The sequence below is a fragment of the Taudactylus pleione genome, unplaced genomic scaffold (assembly GCF_031769625.1).
Source record: "Taudactylus pleione unplaced genomic scaffold, aTauple2 ptg001619l, whole genome shotgun sequence".
Lineage (NCBI taxonomy): Eukaryota > Metazoa > Chordata > Amphibia > Anura > Myobatrachidae > Taudactylus > Taudactylus pleione.
Genome location: NW_028286016.1, coordinates 840,001 through 862,542, shown reverse-complemented (window position 1 = coordinate 862,542; position 22,542 = coordinate 840,001). Strand labels below are relative to the sequence as shown.

General features: G+C 44.5%; 1 protein-coding gene across 1 annotated transcript in view; it reads right to left on the bottom strand.

The window, feature by feature from the left end:
• LOC148442101 (acid-sensing ion channel 1C-like) overlaps positions 1 to 22,542 on the bottom strand; it is a gene marked incomplete at its 3' end in the record, with an annotated part of 595,053 nt that overhangs the window by 256,746 nt on the left and 315,765 nt on the right. The window contains exon 3 of the mRNA XM_088464233.1: positions 15,402 to 15,529. Coding sequence (XP_088320359.1) covers positions 15,402 to 15,529 — 128 coding nt within the window. The remainder of the gene's footprint in view (positions 1 to 15,401; positions 15,530 to 22,542) is intronic.

The window sequence follows — 22,542 nt, the reverse complement described above, 5'->3', positions numbered from 1 at the left end:
CACAGCCTCAAACACACTTACACAGGCTCTGACCTTACTCAGGAATTACTAACCTCATCACACACAGTGATTACACAAGACTGAGATACCATCAGTAACATGGAGTACTATCACAGCCTCACACACACTTACGCAGCTCTGACCTTACTAAGGAATTACTAACCTCATCACACGCAGTGTCTACACAAGAATGAGAAACCATCAGTAACATGGAGTACCATCACAGCCTCACACGTACTTACACAGGTTCTGACCTTACTCATGAATTACTAACCTCATCACACGCAGTGACTACACAAGACTGAGAAGCCGTCAGTAACATGGAGTACCATCACAGCCTCACACACACAGGCTCTGACCTTACTCAGGAATTACTAACCTCATCACACACAGTGATTACACAAGACTGAGATACCATCAGTAACATGGAGTACCATCACAGCCTCACACACACTTACACAGGCTCTGACCTTACTCAGGATTTACTAACCTCATCACACACAGTGATTACACAAGGCTGAGAGACCATCAGTAACATGGAGTACCATCAAATCATCACACACACTTACACAAGCTCTGACCATACTCATGAATTACTAACCTTATCAAACACAGTGATTACACAATACTGAGAAATTATCAGTAGCATGGAGTACCATCACAGCCTCACACACACTTACACTGGCTCTGACCTTACTCAGGAATTACTAACCTCATCACACACAGTGACTACACAAGACTGAGATACCATCAGTAACATGGAGCACCATCACAGCCTCACACACATTTACACAGGCTCTGACCTTACTCAGGAATTACAAACCTCATCACACACAGTGATTACACAAAAGTGAGATACCATTAGTAACATGGAGTACCATCACAGCCTCACACACACTTACACATGCTCTGACCTTACTCAGGAATTACTAATCTCATCACACAGTGATTACACAATGCTGAGAGACCATCAGTAACATGGAGTACCATCACATCCTCAGACACACTTATACAGGCTCTGACCTTACTCATGAATTACTAACCTCATCACACACAGTGACTACACAAGACTGAGAAACCATCAGTTACATGGAGCACCATCACAGCCTCAGACACACTTACACAGGCTCTGACCTTACTCAGGAATTATAAACCTCATCACACGCAGTGATTACACAAGACTTAGATACCATCAGTAACATGGAGTACCATCACAGCCTCACACACACTTACACAGGCTCTGACCTTAATCAGGAATCAATAACCTCATCACACAGTGATTACACAAGACTGTGATATCATCAGTAACATGGACTACCATCGCATCCTCACACACACTTACACAGGCTCTGACCTTACTCAGGAATTACTAACCTCATCACACACAGTGATTACAGAAGACAGAGATACCATCAGTAACATGGAGTACCATCACAGCCTCACGCACACTTACACAAACTCTGACCTTACGCAGGAATTACTAACTTCATCACACCTAGTGACTAAACAAGACAAAGATACCATCAGTAACATGGAGCACCATCACAGCCTCACACACATGTACACAGCGTCTGATCTTACTCAGGAATTACTAACCTCATCACACACAGTGATTACACAAGACTGAGATACCATCAGTAACATGGAGTACCATCACAGCCTCACACACACTTACAGAGGCTCTGAATTTACTCAGGAATTACAAACCTCATCACACACAGTGATTACACAAGACTGAGATACCATCAGTAACATGGAGTACCATCACAGCCTCACACACACATAGTTCTGACCTTACTCAGGAATTACTAACCTCATCACACGCCGTGATTACACAAGACTGAGAAACCATCAGTAACATGGAGAACTATTACAGCCTCACACATACTTACACAGGCTCTGACCTTACTCAGGAATTACTAACCTCATCACACACAGTGATTACACAAGTCTGAGAAACCATCAGTAACATGAAGTACCATCACAGCCTCACACACACTTACACAGGCTCTGACCTTACTCAGGAATACTAACCTCATCACACACAGTGATTACACAAGACTGAGAAACCATCAGTAACATGGAGTCCCATCACAGCCTCACACACACTTACACAGGCTCTGACCTTACTCAGGAATTACTAACCTCATCACACGCAGTGATTACACAAGACTGAGATACCATCAGAAACATGGAGTACCATCACAGCCTCACACACACATAGCTCTGACCTTACTCAGGAATTTCTAACCTCATCACACGCAGTGACTACACAAGACTGTGATTCCATCAGTAACATGGAGTACCATCACAGCTTCACACACTTACACAGCTCTGACCTTACTCAGGAATTACTAACCTCATCACACACAGTGACTACACAAGACTGAGACACCAACAGTAACATGGAGTACCATCACAGCCTCACACACACTTACACAGACTCTGACCTTACTCAGGAATCACACAGTGACTACACAAGACTGAGAAACCATCAGTAACATGGAGTACCATCGCAGCCTCACACACACTTACACAGGCTCTGACCTTACTCAGGAATTACTAACCTCATCACACACAGTGATTACACAAGACTGAGATACCATCTGTAACATGGAGTACCATCACAGCCTCACACACACTTATGCAGCTCTGACCTTACTAAGGAATTACTAACCTCATCACACGCAGTGTCTACCCAAGAATGAGAAACCATCAGTAACATGGAGTACCATCACAGCCTCACACACACTTACACAGGCTCTGACCTTACTCAGGAATTACTAACCTCATCACACACAGTGATTACACCAGACTGAGAAACCATCAGTAACATGGAGTACCATCACATCCTCACACACACTTACACTGGTTCTGACCTTACTCAGGAATTACTAACCTCATCACACGCTGTGATTACACAAGACTGAGACAGCATCAGTAACATGGAGTACCATCACAACCTCACACACACTTACACAGGCTATGACCTTGCTCAGGAATTACTAAACTCATCACACACAGTGATTACACAGACTGAGAAACCATCTGTAACATTGAGTACTATCACAGCTTCACACACACTTACACAGGCCCTGACCTTACTAAGGAATTACTAACCTCATCACACACAGTGATTACACAAGACTGAGATACCATCAGTAACATGGAGTACCATCGCAGCCTCACACACACTTACACAGGCTCTGACCTTACTCAGGAATTACTAAATTCATCACACACAGTGATTACACAAGACTGAGATACCATTAGTAACATGGAGTACCATCACAGCCTCACACACAGCTCTGACCTTACTCAGGAATTACTAACCTCATCACACGCAGTGACTACACAAGACTGTGATACCATCAGTAACATGGAGTACCATCACATCCTCACACACACTTACACTGGCTCTGACCTTACTCAGGAATTACTAACCTCATCACATGCTGTGATTACACAAGACTGAGACAGCATCAGTAACATGGAGTACCATCACAACCTCACACACACTTACACAGGCTATGACCTTGCTCAGGAATTACTAAACTCATCACACACAGTGATTACACAGACTGAGAAACCATCTGTAACATTGAGTACTATCACAGCTTCACACACACTTACACAGGCCCTGACCTTACTCAGGAATTACTAACCTCATCACACGCAGTGATTACACAAGACTGAGAAACCATCAGTAACATGGAGTACCATCACAGCCTCACACACACTTACACAGGCTCTGACCTTACTCTGGAATTACTAACTTCATCACACACAGTGATTACACAAGACTGAGATACCATCAGTAACATGGAGTACCATCGCAGCCTCACACACACTTACACAGGCTCTGACCTTACTCAGGAATTACTAAATTCATCACACACAGTGATTACACAAGACTGAGATACCATTAGTAACATGGAGTACCATCACAGCCTCACACACAGCTCTGACCTTACTCAGGAATTACTAACCTCATCACACGCAGTGACTACACAAGACTGTGATACCATCAGTAACATGGAGTACCATCACAGCCTCAAACACACTTACACAGGCTCTGACCTTACTCAGGAATTACTAACCTCGTCACACACAGTGATTACACAAGACTGAGAAACCATCAGTAACATGGAGTACTATCACAGCCTCACACACACTTACACAGGCTCTGACCTTACTCAGGAATTACTAACCTCATCACGCGCAGTGACTACACAAGACAAAGATACCATCAGTAACATGGAGTACCATCACAGCCTCACACACACTTACACAGGCTCTGACCTTACTCAGGAATTACTAACCTCATCACACGCAGTGACTACACAAGACTGAGATACCATCAGTAACATGGAGTACCATCACAGCCTCACACACACTTACACAGGCTCTGACCTTACTCAGGATTTACTAACCTCATCACACACAGTGATTACACAAGGCTGAGAGACCATCAGTAACATGGAGTACCATCAAATCATCACACACACTTACACAAGCTCTGACCTTACTCAGGAATTACTAACCTCATCACACACAGTGATTACACAAGACTGAGAAACCATCAGTAACATGGAGTACTATTACAGCCTCACACATACTTACACAGTCTCTGACCTTACTCAGGAATTACTAACCTCATCACACACAGTGATTACACAAGACTGAGAAACCATCAGTAACATGAAGTACCATCACAGCCTCACACACACTTACACAGGCTCTGACCTTACTAAGGAATACTAACCTCATCACACACAGTGATTACACAAGACTGAGAAACCATCAGTAACATGGAGTACCATCACAGCCTCACACACACTTACACAGGCTCTGACCTTACTCAGGAATTACTAACCTCATCACACGCAGTGATTACACAAGACTGAGATACCATCAGTAACATGGAGTACCATCACATCCTCACACACACTTACACAGGCTCTGACCTTACTCAGGAATTACTAACCTCATCACACGCAGTGACTACACAAGACTGTGATTCCATCAGTAACTTGGAGTACCATCACAGCTTCACACACTTACACAGCTCTGACCTTACTCAGGAATTACTAACCTCATCACACACAGTGACTACACAAGACTGAGACACCGTCAGTAACATGGAGTACCATCACAGCCTCACACATACTTACACAGGCTCTGACCTTACTCAGGAATTACTAACCTCATCACACACAGTGACTACACAAGACTGAGAGACCAACAGTAACATGGAGTACCATCACAGCCTCACACACACTTACACAGACTCTGACCTTACTCTGGAATCACACAGTGACTACACAAGACTGAGAAACCATCAGTAACATGGAGTACCATCGCAGCCTCACACACACTTACACAGGCTCTGACCTTACTCAGGAATTACTAACCTCATCACACGCTGTGATTACACAAGGCTGAGACACCATCAGTAACATGGAGTACCATCACAACCTCACACACACTTACACAGGCTATGACCTTGCTCAGGAATTACTAACCTCATCACACACAGTGATTACACAGACTGAGAAACCATCTGTAACATTGAGTACTATGACAGCCTCACACACACTTACACAGGCCCTGACCTTACTCAGGAATTACTAACTTCATCACACACAGTGATTACACAAGACTGAGATACCATCAGTAACATGGAGTACAATCGCAGCCTCACACACACTTACACAGGCTCTGACCTTACTCAGGAATTACTAAATTCATCACACACAGTGATTACACAAGACTGAGATACCATTAGTAACATGGAGTACCATCACAGCCTCACACACAGCTCTGACCTTACTCAGGAATTACTAACCTCATCACACGCAGTGACTACACAAGACTGTGATACCATCAGTAACATGGAGTACCATCACAGCCTCAAACACACTTACACAGGCTCTGACCTTACTCAGGAATTACTAACCTCGTCACACACAGTGATTACACAAGACTGAGAAACCATCAGTAACATGGAGTACTATCACAGCATCACACACACTTACACAGGCTCTGACCTTACTCAGGAATTACTAACCTCATCACACGCATTGACTACACAAGACAAAGATACCATCAGTAACATGGAGTACCATCACAGCCTCACACATACTTACACAGGCTCTGACCTTACTCAGGAATTACTAACCTCATCACACGCAGTGATTACACAAGACTGAGATACCATCAGTAACATGGAGTACCATCACAGCCTCACACACACTTACACAGGCTCTGACCTTACTCAGGAATTACTAACCTCATCACACGCAGTGATTACACAAGACTGAGATACCATCAGTAACATGGAGTACCATCACAGCCTCACACACACTTACACAGGCTCTGACCTTACTCAGGAATTACTAACCTCATCATACGCAGTGATTACACAAGACTGAGAAACCATCAGTAACATGGAGTACCATCACATCCTCACACACACTTACACAGGCTCTGACCTTACTCAGGAATTACTAACCTCATCACACGCAGTGATTACACAAGACTGAGATACCATCAGTAACATGGAGTACCATCACAGCCTCACACACACTTACACAGGCTCTGACCTTACTCAGGAATTACTAACCTCATCACACACATTGACTACACAAGATTGAGAAACCATCAGTAACATAGAGTACCGTCACAGCCTCACACACACTTACGCAGGCTATGACCTTACTCAGGAATTACTAACCTCATCACGCACAGTGACTACACAAGACTGAGACACCATCAATAAAATGGAGTACCATCACAGCCTCACACACACTTACACAGGCTCTGACCTTACTCAGGAATTACTAACCTCATCACACACAGTGATTACACAAGACTGAGACACCATCAGTAACAAGGAGTACCATCACAGCGTCACACACACTTTCACAGGCTCTGATCTTACTCAGGAATTACTAACCTCATCACACACAGTGACTACAAAAGACTGAGATACCATCAGTAACATGGAGTAGTATCACAGCGTCACACACACTTACACAGGCTCTGACCTTACTTAGGAATTACTAACCTCATCACACACAGTGATTACACAAGACTGAGACACCATAAATAACATGGATTACCATCACATCCTCACACACACTTACACAGGCTATGACATTACTCAGGAATTACTAACCTCATCACACACAGTGACTACACAAGACTGAGACACCATCAGTAACATGGAGTACCATCACAGCCTCACACACACTTACACAGGCTATGACCTTACTCAGGAATTACTAACCTCATCACACACAGTGACTACACAAGACTGAGAAACCATCAGTAACATGGAGTACCATCACATCCTCACACACACTTACACAGGCTCTGACCTTACTCAGGAATTACTAACCTCATCACACACAGTGATTACACAAGACTGAGACACCATCAGTAACATGGAGTACCATCACAGCCTCACACACACTTACACAGGCTCTGACCTTACTCAGGAATTGCTAACAATCACACACAGTGATTACACAAGACTGAGATACCATCAGTAACATGGAGTACCATCACAGCCTCACACACACTTACGCAGGCTATGACCTTACTCAGGAATTACTAACCTCATCACGCACAGTGACTAGACAAGACTGACAAACCATTAGTAAAATGGAGTACCATCACATCCTCACACTAGGGATGTGCAGGCTCGGATAGGTTCGAGTTTGCACGTGGAGTTCGGATTTTTCCCTCCAAAAAAACGGAACTCAGAACGAGGCAAAACGTCATCTTACATGGACGAACATCATCATTCCTGGTCTTTTGTCCAGGAATGATGATGTTCGTCCATGTAAGATGACGTTTTGCCTCGTTCTGAGTTCCGTTTTTTTGGAGGGAAAAATCCGAACTCCACGTGCAAACTCGAACCTATCCGAGCCTGCACATCCCTACCTCACACACACTTACACAGGCTCTGACCTTACTCAGGAATTACTAACCTCATCACACACAGTGACTACACAAGACTGAGACACCATCAGTAACAAGGAGTACCATCACAGCGTCACACACACTTACACAGGCTCTGACCTTACTCAGGAATTACTAACCTCATCACACACAGTGATTACACAAGACTGAGACACCATCAGGAACATGGAGTACCATCACAGCCTCACACACACTTACACAGGCTCTGACCTTACTCAGGAATTACTAACCTCATCACACGCAGTGATTACACATGACTGAGACACCATCAGTAACAAGGAGTACCATCACAGCGTCACACACACTTACACAGGCTCTGATTGCGAGGGTCGAAAAATAGTTGTGGGACCACGGGAAGGTGATTGCCGGTTAGGGTTAGCTCTGGCAAGCGCTTTTTTTCATACTGTTTGTTGCTAAGTAGCAGAATACAATAGCTGTGACTGGTAATACACGCCCTGTTCACTTTATATTGTCATATACTGTAGTAAGTGCGCTCAACATAGCCGTATTATCTAATATGCAGTAGAAGGGTGTATGTTACCCTCTGCCTGCAGCTCTCACCTTGTTGTCAACAAATACATACAACAACCCAGGACTCACCATGTGGAAGTGGCTGCAGCTTGTGTCTGTGGTACCCCCATATTTGTGTCCCAAATAGGGCCCCCCCAATTTATTTATATATAGAGATAACCGCCCCATTCACATAGATAGTGACACTGAACTCAGAGTGACCCCACTGTCCCTGAACCCCTACTGGGTATGTGCAGTCAGGGGGGAAGATTGTCCAGCAGGCCAGCAACCCAGGAAAATGACCCCCCATTGATTGGCCCCTTAGGTTGTATGGCAGAGGGACCTGTGGGTGGGCTGCTACTGGTGCCCTCTGGCCTATTAGGAGTCCCAGACATAGCCGAGGAGGAGGATTTGAGACAGGACCAAAGTGTTTAATGATAGCTCCCTGGAGGATTGAGGGAAGCTTGTCGGGTTGCTGCCCTGTGAGAGGGGCTGGATGCTGCTGGTTTGGAGTGCAGATTGTTTTGCTGCACGAAGAAGGGTGAGGCTGGACCTGCCAACCCCTGAAGTGAGGAGTTAAAAGGGCAGCTCGGACGGATGTGGGGCCCCAGAACGCGCCCTTCCTGCTGGGTACCTGCTTTAACGAAGGCTGCCATGCCACCTCCTTGAAGGGGAGCAGAGCTGACTGGAGCCGGACTGGCCATTGGGTCTGGATAAAAGGATAGCCACTGTTAGAGGATCTTCCTAATCCCCTTGCTTACCAGAGTGCTGGAGCCGAAGAGGCTGTCTGGAGCCCTGCTGCCACCGAGGACTGCTGGGAGAACCTGAGAACCCACAGAGAGGACCCCTTTAGCTGCAGGCTGCCTGAAGCAGTGCCAGCAGACCAGAGGACCCCTGGAGCTGCAGATCTGCTACGCTGGTGCCGGGTTGCAGCCTGTTAATGTCTACCAGCCTGGGATCAGAAGAGGAACTCCTGTGGACCAGAGTGGAGAGCCTGCCATTACAGAGATGACTACCGCTGGTGACTGCCAGCACCGGTGAGGACAGCCTCCGCTGAGGAGAACACCGCAGCTGGGGAGGAGGACCCACCAAGGACTGCTCGGCCGGCAGAAGGAGTGTGTACCTGGTGGAGGATCGTGCTGCTGAGGAGCGAAGCTGCCGCCGGGGAAAGCAGCCGCTTGTTGGGAAAGCCTGCTCCTGAAGAGGGCATCGCTGTGGAGCCGCGCGGGGAGGACGACATCACTGTTGGATACCGGAACGCGGAAAGGAGACCCTGTTTACTGGACCCTGCCTCACCCTTCTTAAAAGCCGCCTAAAAGTACCCCACAACTGCTCCTCCGCACATAGCGCAGCCTGGTGCGGTGTGCACAGCATCCCGAGTTTGCTGCTGGCGTATCACTGGAGTCTGATTTTGTCGGAAGAGCCCCTGCCTGTGGAGAGACTGTGACTTCCCCTTGCCTCCTCCCCATAGTGCCTTCTAGTGGGTCCCCAGCCTTTTTTTTTTTCAGTGGGTCTCTTCTCCCCTTCTAGGAGCTGCCACCGTGCAGTTGTGCCCAGTACCTACTCTTAGGCCCACACAGGGGGTTTATCAGTTTATACTAGCCTGCCATTTAAACTCTCATTGACAGTGTCTTTAAATTAGGTAAAGTGTTGAAATAGGGGTGAACTGAAAGATAGGTTACCTCTTCTGTCCCCCAAGAGTTGTATTGGTGGTTATTTTCTTTCCTGTGAACCTCCAGCTCCTGTCCGGGAGGGGACGTGAGTTACTTGTGTCAGCTCATGTCTAATGGGATGTCAAATGTCGTTGTAATCTAATGTAATCTGTATTTATTCTTGCTGAAATTTGTTATTTAAATCATTCTTGCCTACTTTTTGAAAAGCATTTCAGGGAGATTGTCAAAGAAACACCTATGAGCGCAGCGTTACAGTTGGCGTGTACTGCTACATCTGAGAGGTGTGTCATAAAATCGACTTATATCCAAATGTAAACCAGCCCCAAAGCAGTTAATAACCTCTATTTCTTAATGAAAACACACTAATACTTTTCAGAAAATGCATGTAGCCATAGGGATCATTGTGCCTTATACAAAATGCAGGGGAATGATACTAATGCATTTAGCCATAGGGATCATTGTGCCTTATACACAATGCAGGAGAATGATACTAATACATGTAGCCATAGGGATCATTGTGCCTTATACCCAATGCAGGGAAATTATACTAATGCATGTAGCCATAGGGATCATTGTGCCTTATACCCAATGCAGGGAAATTATACTAATACATGTAACCATAGGGATCATTGTGCCTTATACCCAATGCAGGGAAATTATACTAATACATGTAACCATAGGGATCATTGTGCCTTATACCCAATGCAGGGACATGATACTAATACATGTAGCCATAGGGATCATTGTGCCTTATACCCAATGCAGGGAAATGATACTAATGCATGTAGCCATAGGGATCATTGTGCCTTATACCCAATGCAGGGAAATTATACTAATACATGTAACCATAGGGATCATTGTGCCTTATACCCAATGCAGGGAAATTATACTAATACATGTAACCATAGGGATCATTGTGCCTTATACCCAATGCAGGGACATGATACTAATACATGTAACCATAGGGATCATTGTGCCTTATACCCAATGCAGGGACATGATACTAATACATGTAGCCATAGGGATCATTGTGCCTTATACCCAATGCAGGGACATGATACTAATACATGTAGCCATAGGGATCATTGTGCCTTATACCCAATGCAGGGAAATTATACTAATGCATGTAGCCATAGGGATCATTGTGCCTCATACCCAATGCAGGGAAATTATACTAATGCATGTAACCATAGGGATCATTGTGCCTTATACACAATGCAGGGGAATAATACTAATGCATGTAGCCATAGGGATCATTGTGCCTTATACACAATGCAGGGGAATGATACTAATGCATGTAGCCATAGGGATCATTGTGCCTTATACCCAATGCAGGGAAATTATACCAATGCATGTAGCCATAGGGATCATTGTGCCGTGTAACCAATGCAGAGAAACGATACTAATGATGCCATTTGAATGTATATATGCTTTATTATTTTATATAACAACTTCATAATGGGGGTAAGATCCAATCAGGGAGATTGCTAGCCTCTTCAGGGAGTCAGGGAGATTGCTACTATTTCAGGGAGTCTCCCTGACAATGAGGGAGAGTTGGTATGTATGATATAAATGCTGTTCTCTCTCTGGGCATTGCGCCTTGTTGCTGTGTTATTGTTGTCAATGCTGATTATTATTTTGCTTGCCATGAAATGTTTGAATATTTTCTGGTATTCGTGTTAATATAAAATGTCTTTTATATGCTGCTTGTTGCCGGTGTCCATTCATGCTGATGTAATGTATACTATTTTTTTTGTCATCTCTTAGCACAAGGTGTATGTTTGCTGTAAATCTTTTACCTTGTCATTTTCTGTGGTGTAATGTACATTAATTGTTTATTTAGCCCTGTGTAACCCCGGCTGGCAATTCTTGTAGTAAAAGTTGAAGAATTAGCACAGACTGTATATTAAAGCTATAACCTGCTGGTGCACTACTGATACAAGCTTGGCCTGTATGTGTTTTTCCCACGTTTTCTCAGTAAAAGTTGAAGCATTAGCACAGACTGTATATTAAAGGTTTTATGTCCTGTTCTCTCATTTGCTTTTAGTGAATGTAAAGTTCTGCAGAATGGTGTTTTCTGTTGGTTACACATTACTTGCCAGCTGGGGTCACTGGTAGAGAACGGGGAGGTAAGAAGTAAATATCTTGATATTGAAAAGTGTAATTTATTTAATTCAATCTGTGAATGGTAAATATCTCCTGTAACAATTGTTATTCTTTGGTTACAATAAAATTGCGTTGCACCTTCCCTCCTGACTGGTTACTGTGTCTCTCTGTCACGTGTGTCCTATCTTAGCTACGGGGAAATCGGCCACCAGAGCAATCCGTACACACCTGAACCTGGTGCTTGTGGTGCAGCACTGTACAAACTGCAGAGCATCACATGTCCCACCCGCCGCCCACCCTGTCAGTCTATAACGTACTCAGCCGATCACTGCTCAATCTTTTAGTGGCTTGTAATATTTTGTAGAACCAAACTGTGGCATTACTGTGTGTGACGGAGAGTAACTGTAGCGTTTATCTCAAGAATAATCGCCAGGAATGATGTCATGTAAATATATATATATATATAATGTGTGTATCAACATGGTTTCTAGGCAGTGTCCTGTATTTGACCTGTAGGAATACTAAGCTTGGAGGAGATTTGTCTTCCTGGAACCAGGCATCTAGATAACCATCTCTTATCTCTACAGGCCATAAAGTTTGGGGAGAGATACATCCTTAATGCAGATGGTCAGACCTGGTCATGGGATATAAAACCCTTTAGGAGGGAGATGACAGAGATGTAGGGTATGTTACCTGCTTATTGGTTTCTAAAGACCCCTTAACACTGTTTCAAGACCCCCTACTTCCTATAGACAATATGGAAGGGTGGGGCCGATTTCTTATTGCCCAGTGTACAGCAATGAAAGAGTGAAAACCCCAAAGGTGGGGGCTAGTGCAGCTGTGAGAGTATAACTATGCATCTCCCTCAGTGATAAGTGTTCTTGTGCCCAAGGAGAGTCCTGACGACTGGCCAGAATCCAATGCTCCTGTGTCTCCTTCACGACTGAGTCTAGATGTAAAGACTCTGGGTTCTTTTTCATTTTAATTCCTTTTATTTTCTGAAACCTATTTGTGATATATTTGTATTGTCCCTATTTGTACTACCTTTTTCTGTAATCAATAACCTTGGAAATATTTTTGGGATTAAACATTCTTAATCCAGTGTTTTCTCTGTGTTCTTGTCGAATTCACGAGCCTGTGAGGTCAAAGCTACGTAACTCTATGTAAGTGAGTGTGCAAATTGAGATTTAAGGGGAGAACCTAACGACTCCTGTTAACTTCGTTGGTGGTGGCAGAACCGTGTTATAGTAACCGCACGTGCTGAGGTAACCATAAGTCACTGGTGGCGATTCTCAGATTGAGGTATCTGGAGAATCGGCCGGCTGGTCGTGACAGTAACCATCGCGGCTCACCTCATCACAGCACTTTCAGAAGCCTCAGTCACTCATTTTACAATTCTTTCCACACTTTGGTTGTGTGAAGAGAACACAGAATGAGGATTTACTCCACCCGTGCACATTTGGGTGAGTACATCTGAGGGTATAGTATGGAGAGCTGGAGGCTCTGTGACATTGACCTTTTCCCAGTTTATGAGCTGGTTAGTATTTTTATCCCTTTAAATTGATTTCAGGTACGTGAAATACCGGCACATGTTCAGATGGAGCTCACACCAAGTAACCTAATATCACGGCTGTCATCTGTGGTCATCGACAAGAGGACATTCCTGGGTGAGTCCAGACAACATTCCTGCGGAGCACAGGATCAACGACACTTCTCAGTGAGACAGGGAGGTACCTAGAGACTTTCACTAATGCCAGAACCATCCTTACACTGTGGTTTAGTTTTGTCAGAAAACCACACAACATGCACCTTATGGATTACAGGGTCTGCAGATGGATTTGGGGTTCCAATGTAAGTACGCACAATTCTGTTGGCTGTGGTCAGAATCGTGCATGTGGTGGGTTACCTGTTCCATGTATTTGTTTGCATTAAGCTGAGAGCTGCAGGCAGAGGGTAACAGATACCCGACTACAGCATTTTAGATAATACGGCTATGTTGAGTGCACTTAAAATATGACCCTATACGGTGAACAGGGCGTGTATTACGAGTCACAACTATTGTATTCTTCTACTTAGTAACAAACCGTATGAAAAAAAGCGCTGTCAGAGCGCATTGCGGTGTGTTCTGCGACATGCCTATAGGGCGTAAATACAAAATCTTTAGGCGCCAGTTGGCCAACTAAGATATATTATCTGATTTTGAAAAACTAAATCGCATTTATCTTCTCGAGTGGTCCCACACATTTTTATTTTTTATTTTTTTTTAAACCCTCACAATTGATGCGGAAACTTTTTTATTTTATTTTTGAACCCACCCTACAGTGTACTGTAGGTCATCGCAGTGGATAATTTATGCACGACCCTATTATGACGTTGAAATGCACTGTCACAAATGCTTTTGCCCGACCACCCCCCGTCACCACCCACAAATGCTATACATACGCAGAATGCAGCAATCAGCCGATTGTGTGCATGTTCACCATTGAATATGATAGTGAATCAGCCCCAATATCCATCTGAAAAACAGTAAGCACATTGTCCCAGTGACCCTGAGAGTCAGCACATTGTCCGAGTGACCCTGAGAGTCAGCACATTGTCCGAGTGACCCTGAGAGTCAGCACATTGTCTGAGTGACCCTGAGAGTCAGCACATTGCCCGAGTGACCCTGAGAGTCAGCACATTGCCCGAGTGACCCTGAGAGTCAGCACATTGCCCGAGTGACCCTGAGAGTCAGCACATTGCCCGAGTGACCCTGAGAGTCCGCACATAGTGACCCTGAGAGTCAGCACATTGCCCGAGTGACCCTGAGAGTCAGCACATTGCCCGAGTGACCCTGAGAGTCAGCACATTGCCTGAGTGACCCTGACAGTCAGCACATTGCCCGAGTGACCCTGAGAGTCAGCACATAGTGACCCTGAGAGTCAGCACATTGTCCGAGTGACCCTGAGAGTCAGCACATTGTCCGAGTGACCCTGAGAGTCAGCACATTGTCCGAGTGACCCTGAGAGTCAGCACATTGCTCGAGTGACGCTGAGAGTCGGCACATAGTGACGCTGAGAGTCGGCACATAGTGACCCTGAGAGTCAGCACATAGTGACCCTTGCATCGGTGAGAAAAGGATACCTGCTGCTGCTGACAGGACACAAGTGTCTGGAATCCTGGAGCTACACCAAAGCCCAACTGGTCTATAAACGGCGGCTCCTCCTGACTGTGAATCTGAACCTTCACTCCAGCCTCAAACAAGGTGTCGTCTGATGGGAACAGGAGAAAAGAAGCAGAGAATACAAACAGTAGGTAAGTAATGAGGTCACTTCTCACCTGTTGGCCAAGGACAATGGTAGATAACTTATTTCACACACAAGTTCATACATCACAGATAAACACTGACATACCCAGGGTCCTCGCTGTAGAGGAATCTTTTCTATATTCTATTTATACTGGGGTGGCAATTATTGAAGAAGGAGTCTTCAATACTAATATATATAGATGCTATGTAAATATAGATAAAGTTCTATTAACATACGTTTTATCATATATACAGTAATATTTGCAAATACATGCATACGTATGAATTATGATTCTGAAAGTGAGTTCAAACGTGAAATTCAAGCTCTGATATTTATTTACAGGCAAATCAATTATACAGAATGTTATACACAGTAGTGATATACTGTATATACTAATTATATTTATGCTTCCTGAACTATGACACATACATAACAAAATAGATTAAGCGGCCAGAAGGCTCAGTAGTAAATATTCTTGGTTATCAAAACTATCAGTACATAGCATTTCCATTAATTAATCCAACTCATGTGGTGATATATCAGAAGGGTTACAGTCCCGAACAATAGCATCATATGTCCACCACACCGTAATCAACCTGTACAGGGACAGAGTTAGTTAGTGGCCTTCAAATTGCCATTGTTCCCACTCTCCACTTCTTAGATATGTGAATATGATGTTAGAATGTAGAAGGCCAAAAATTGGGTGGACCACACATGGCTGATCGTTCAACCATGGAGACTGGATTAGTGCCATAAGGAAGAGGAGGCTGCAAACTGGGTGTCATGTTATGAGTTGGCCATATGGGGTATGTTGCTGTTAAGGGATCAGGCTGGTTATCATTATAATTTATCAGTGGACACATTATTATTATTATTATTATTATAGTTGTTATTATGGGTTGCCATCTCCTGAAGGGTGTTTACCAACAGACAGAGGCTACCTACCTATCAGCTCAGGCATAGAGCTCTGTTCTCTGGAGGGAAGCCAAATAGGTGTCAGCCCCTGTTCCAACACCTGAAGCTCTTATCTCTCCACATCATCTATTATAGATGAAAAAAAAAATTTCATTGGGGACATCTAGCTCCTCTTTCTGTACCCTGCTCACCCTTTTTGGACAGAAAGTCCAGGATGGATGGTTTGGAAGAAGAAGGCCTAGCAACAAATGGGGATGGTCATTATCAAGACCTGGTCCCCCCCAGTGGGTGTAGTCTGGGAGGTATTGGTTGGCATGCAGGCAGCGGAATAACAAAGGCCTCCATGTTGTCTGTGCTTACTATTCCATATTTCAGTTTGCGATTCAGGTAGGAAAAGTCGACTACAGAACACAGTGACAGAATTGCTGAATGTCTTAGTGCATTCAGGCCAAATACGATCCATGAATTCCCAGACAGATTCCGGACAGATTCCTTTATTTGTAATAATCTTTGGCAATTCCTGGCAAAGGGGTGTTATAGCCAGACACTTTGAAGGCTGTAACTTTGAACTGCTTTATAGAAAACATGTGAATGAAACCTTTCCATACTGCAGAACATGATGGAGAAATCCCTTGAAGTTCAGCACCTAGAGCATCTTTTTTCATGTTCTCTGAGGCCTCTCCTGACTGTGAAGAAAGATTCTCCACACTGTAGTCTTCCATTGTGACTTTTTAATGGTGATTTCAATTGTTCACTGGCTGAGATCCATCTCATCTGAGGGTTGTGTTTTCCCCATGCAAATGAGACAATTCACATCCAGAAGGTGACTCTTATGTTTAGCTGTGGTGTCAGTCGCTCTTTTGGCAGAATTTGCACAATCTTGGTCTTGGGGGCACCATGATGAATCAGACAGAATCTCCAGGGTAAACATCTGATCTGGTGTTGTATCTATTTCTATTAAACCTTTTGTGTGTGAGTTTAGTCATCTGCCGCTTATGGTGGAGCTCTTTTTCTGCTTTGTAAATGATCTCCAGACACAATGTAAAACTTTAAACCTTAAAATGAAATGTTGCATTTAATGCTCTGTTCCGCTTGTTCTAATAACACACTACAACACACTAGACATAATCTTTCTTTTGTTTACATTTTTGAATAGAAAAGTTTTAGAATTTAGGATGTCTACTCTATATACTGTAGGTTTGTAAATAAATATAGGCTTTAGTTTTTTAGAGCATCTAACTTTATAAGCTGTTAGGATAACATTTCTGCTATGTTTAAGATTTAAAAAAAACAAAAAAAAACTTTGTAACCCAATAACTTAACCAAAAGTTTTCATTGCAATATTCATGCAGCCCTTGACAGACAGCAGCACCGCACCCCTGCGCAGCTACGCCGATGATAGGTGTGGCTAACATGCACACAATAAAATTTGTTTATTATTTTGGGCAGCAGCCCCTCAACAGACAGGAGCACAGCACCCCTGCGCACCTATGCCGATGACAGTGACAGCCAGGTGTGGCTGACATGCACACAAAAAAAATTTGCCAAAAAAAAGACAATGTATTTTTATTTTATTTCCACTCCAGAACTTGGGCCCAGAGCACAGATTGATCACGTCAGGAGTCGGGCAGCACTAGGTTGCAACTTGCATTGCTGGCTGGATCTTGTGCGATTAAGCCTAACACGCACACACAGACAGTAAAACATCAAAAAAAGACAATTGATTTTAATTTTTTTATGCTCAAGAACTTGGGCCCAGAGCAGCGATTGATCACTACTGGAGTCGGGCAGCACTTGGTTGCAAGTTGCGTTACTGGCTGGATACACGCACACACAGACAGTTAAAGATAAAAAAAAGACAATTTTTTTTCCTTTATGCTCAAGAACTTGGGCCCAGAGCAACGATTGATTATGACAGGAGTCGGGCAGCACTAGGTTGCAACTTGCGTTGCTGGCTGGATCTTGTGCGGTTAAGCCTAACATGCGCACACACACAGACACACACACAGAAAAATATTACACTAAAAGTCAATTTTTTATTTTTACAATATATTTTTATTTATTTATTTGGAGTCCAGAACTTGGGCCCAGATGGATGCAGCACCAGCCCAGATATATTCTGCACCAGCCCAGATGGACACAGCAGACAGCAGAGCACCAGCCCAGGACACAGCAGACAGCAGAGCACCAGCCCAGGACACAGCAGACAGCAGAGCACCAGCCCAGGACACAGCAGACAGCAGAGCATCAGCCCAGAATGGATCAGCACTGCAGCACCAGCCCAGGACACAGCACCACTCTCCCAGCACTACACTGCCCACCCTCCCTGTTCAGTCTCCACAGCCAGAGTAAAATGGCATCCGCCACGTGGTCCTTATATACCACATTGATCATAGAGATGTAAGGTTGCGAACCGCGAGATTTCCAACTCTATAGCTTTGCTCGGTTTCGAGATCCGAGTCAGGCGGGAAACTTCGAGCCTTCTTGGATCCGACTCTGATCTGCAAAATTCGGGTGGGTTCGGTTCTCTGAGAACCAAACCCGCTCATCCCTAGTGTAAACCCAACAGAATGAAAATGCAGGGGCTTGTCTGGCATGGGGGTGCTTAGTTAGTAGCTTTATTTGGGGTTTGTTAGGGGTAACTGTTTGTTGCTGTGTAGTTTATTATGTTGTAGGTGACAATGGAACTTCCTCTTTGTTCTTTCAGGAATTGTTGGGAAAGTAACACAATGTGAATTGTCCATTGTCCATAGTGTTTGCTGTTTTTATCTCGGCTTCTGTTTTTCTGTATTCTCTTCTCTCTCTCCCTCATATAATATTTTATTTTGCCCTTATTGGTCTTTGCTCTTTGCCTTTGTTTCCCTCTTCTTTGATTCAATTTTCTCCTCTCTTCTATTTTCCCTCTTCCCTTCTCCATTTTTTACCTAACAAAATGTCCTGGCCCAGGTGGGTGACTCATTCCCTTCCCCCTTCCTGTCCTTCCCATGGGGATTGTTTTGCCCCATGCTCTGCCTTCTAGATGACTTTTTCCTGCCTGGCTGTCTGGTCATTGGGACCTCACCTACTTACAGTCCCATCATGGTCATCCACCCAACCGCTATAATGGATCTCTATGTTCCTGCATCATAATACTGTACAAGCCTTGGACCAATTTCTCTGGTTGCAGCCTTGAAATTCTTGCCCAGAAGCTGAGGGGAAGAGGGGGGATGGTCACAGTGGTTTGGTAACTTGCATCCCCTTCATCCTCTGCATCCCGTAGCATATTTTTAGTAGTGAAGATGAAGTGGGGTAAAGCTGTCCACAAGGGCCTTCTCTATAAGAAGCCGCCATTTCACACTCTTACAGCCATCTGGCTATGCCCACATTCAGCGGCCATTTTGTTCTAAGGCAGAAGCTCTTTCTTCCATGCTGAATTCCAGAAGCAGTTCTTGACTGGTGGTAAAAGGTCAGAGCAAGTGCCCTCACCATGCACTCACACTTACCACACACTCGCTTTACGCTATACAATGCGTTGGAGCATTATCATTGGTTGCTGATCACACATCACATGATGCAGATGATTCACCTCCTCTAATCTCATTATGTTACATTTGGTCCTCTTTTGTGCCCCCAGCTGCTGTTGTGCGAGGGGCTTTTCCAGTAAATTCACCATCCTTCATTCTGTACTGCTTTTTGTCTGTATTTTTTGCTGGTTTCCCATCTTTGCTGGAATAAAATCCATTTCCCCCCCTTACTTTTTGCAGCATTTTTTTCATCCATCTTCTTGTCTATTGCACCAAAGGTTTCCGCAGTCAGAGTCTGTGTAGTTGACAATCTCACAATCAGCTGGTCAATCAGGTGGTGTTTTAGGCTCTGTAAAGTTGGGGTTCAGGTGAGTGTGGCATTTTTCTTGGGATACTGGGCATGGCTCATTCCAGTTCCAGTGGTGGAGTTAGCAGGATTCAGCCCCTTAAAATCACCCATTTAGTGGAGAAGCACCTTGCAGCTGCTGGTGGCAGAGCAGGCACTGATCATATCCATTTTCCAGTTATGCTGGTCAGAGGGTGACACTACACAATTCTCAAATACAGCAGCCCTGCGGGACCTTCGCCCTAGGAATTGCAAATGACTGAGGAGGGTAAAAATGAGTTCGATTCCTCCAAGGCTAGAGGGGGAACAGGGGAAGAGGCTTTAAGATCATACATCTACTGTCTAGGGCACAGGTTCTCAAACTCGGTCCTCAAGATCCCAAACAGTGCATGTTTTCCAGGTCTCCTGACAGAATCACAATTGAAATAATTAGCTTCACCTGTGGATCTTTAAAATGTGTCAGTGAGTAATGAGTACACCTGTGCACCTGCTGGGTGACCTGCAAAACATGAACTGTGTGGGGTCCTGAGGACCGAGTTTGAGAACCACTGCTCTAGGGGGTATGTATTATTTTTTGGCGTAAAGCAGGGGTTTCCAACCACGGTCCTCAAGGCACACTAACAGTCCAGGTTTTAAGGATAGCCATACTTGAGCACAGGCTACTTAATTAGTACCTCAGTTATTTTGATTAAACCATCTGTGCTTTAGCCTGGATATCACTATAACCAGGACTGTTAGTGTGCCCTGAGGACCGTGGTTGGGAATCACTGGCCTAAAGCATACATGACAGTATTCAAATATATTCCCCTTATCCACAGAATACATAAGAATTTAAAGGGCAACACGGGAGGCTACTGTATATGATGAGGAATTTAGGGAAAAACATGATGGGTTGGAGTCTATTTATCGAAGTGTGATAGGAGGTTACACAGCTAAATACAGTTCTATCCAAAAAGTTTAAAAGACACCAAATCACAGAAGGGGCCACGTCTCAAAAAAAGAGGCATACAAGGGATTTTCATTCAATGGTGGTAAATGCAATAAGGAGTCCTTATGCCCCTTTCCTGTGCTCACTGTAGTGGAGGACATTAGTGTATTAGGCATTGAGAGAACCCATCAGGAGGTAAATCAGGTCCCAATAGCAGCCCTATTATAAGGAAGGCTTTTTCGCCAGTCAATTGGTTGTTATCCAGAAGTCAATGGATGTTCACCCAAATAGCCCAAATGCAGACTTTTTAAGAGCGGCTTTCACAAAGGTTTTGCTTTATCAATTTGTGGTCCATCTGATTTTTATTTATTTTAAAAAATGTTTACTGATAGGATGTTCCATTTCTTGTGTGTTTTTCAAATGTTTTAGTTAATTTCTACACTGGTGTATTGTAGCTGGCACTGGTGTATTGTAGCTGGCACTGGTGTATTGTAGTTTACACTGGCGTATTGTAGCTGGCACTGGCGTATTGTAGCTGGCACTGGTGTATTGTAGTTGGCACTGGTGTATTGTAGTTGGCACTGGTGAAGACAGTGTTCACCAACATCTACCTGATTATTGTTAGTGTGTCCCAATGGTTCCTTGTGAAGAGCTGTTTTCGGTTTGGGCATTTTTCCGTCACTCTGGTGGCCTTGCTGCAGATGATAAAAAAACTGAAGGTTCGGTCACTTGCTTCTCTTACTTGAGAGTAACGATTGATTCCAGAGCTGGGACAGATTGGCTATAGGACTCACCAGGAAGATTCCCAGTAGGTCGACACCTGTGGGGCCACTTGTTGTCCAGGTGACTTTTTCTTTACATTTAAAAAAAAAAAAAAAAAAGACCCGTAGGAGGAAGCCATGTCTGGAATTGGGCGACTCAAGGGGTGGGTTGACAGGGCCTGGGGGAGTAGCTGCACGCAGTCACCACCGGCCTGATCACAGGGTGAGGGGAAGATCTGGAACACATCACGGCCAGTCAGATTCTGTCTCTCCAGAGCAGACTAACCTTCTAGCAGGGGTGTATCTACCCCTTGCCCAGGATGGCACTTGGCAGGGGCATCAGCCAAGGAGGGGCGCCGCCCCATTGTGCTACCCATGACCAGGTGGTAGAACCACATAGTTGTGGCAGTACCTGGTGTCGGCATGCCCCCCTGGGCAGCGCCTGGCCTGGAGACTCACACAGCAGGCAGGAGCCACTGTTACCAGCACCGGTGACTGGCAATGCACTACAGTGAAGAAACTCA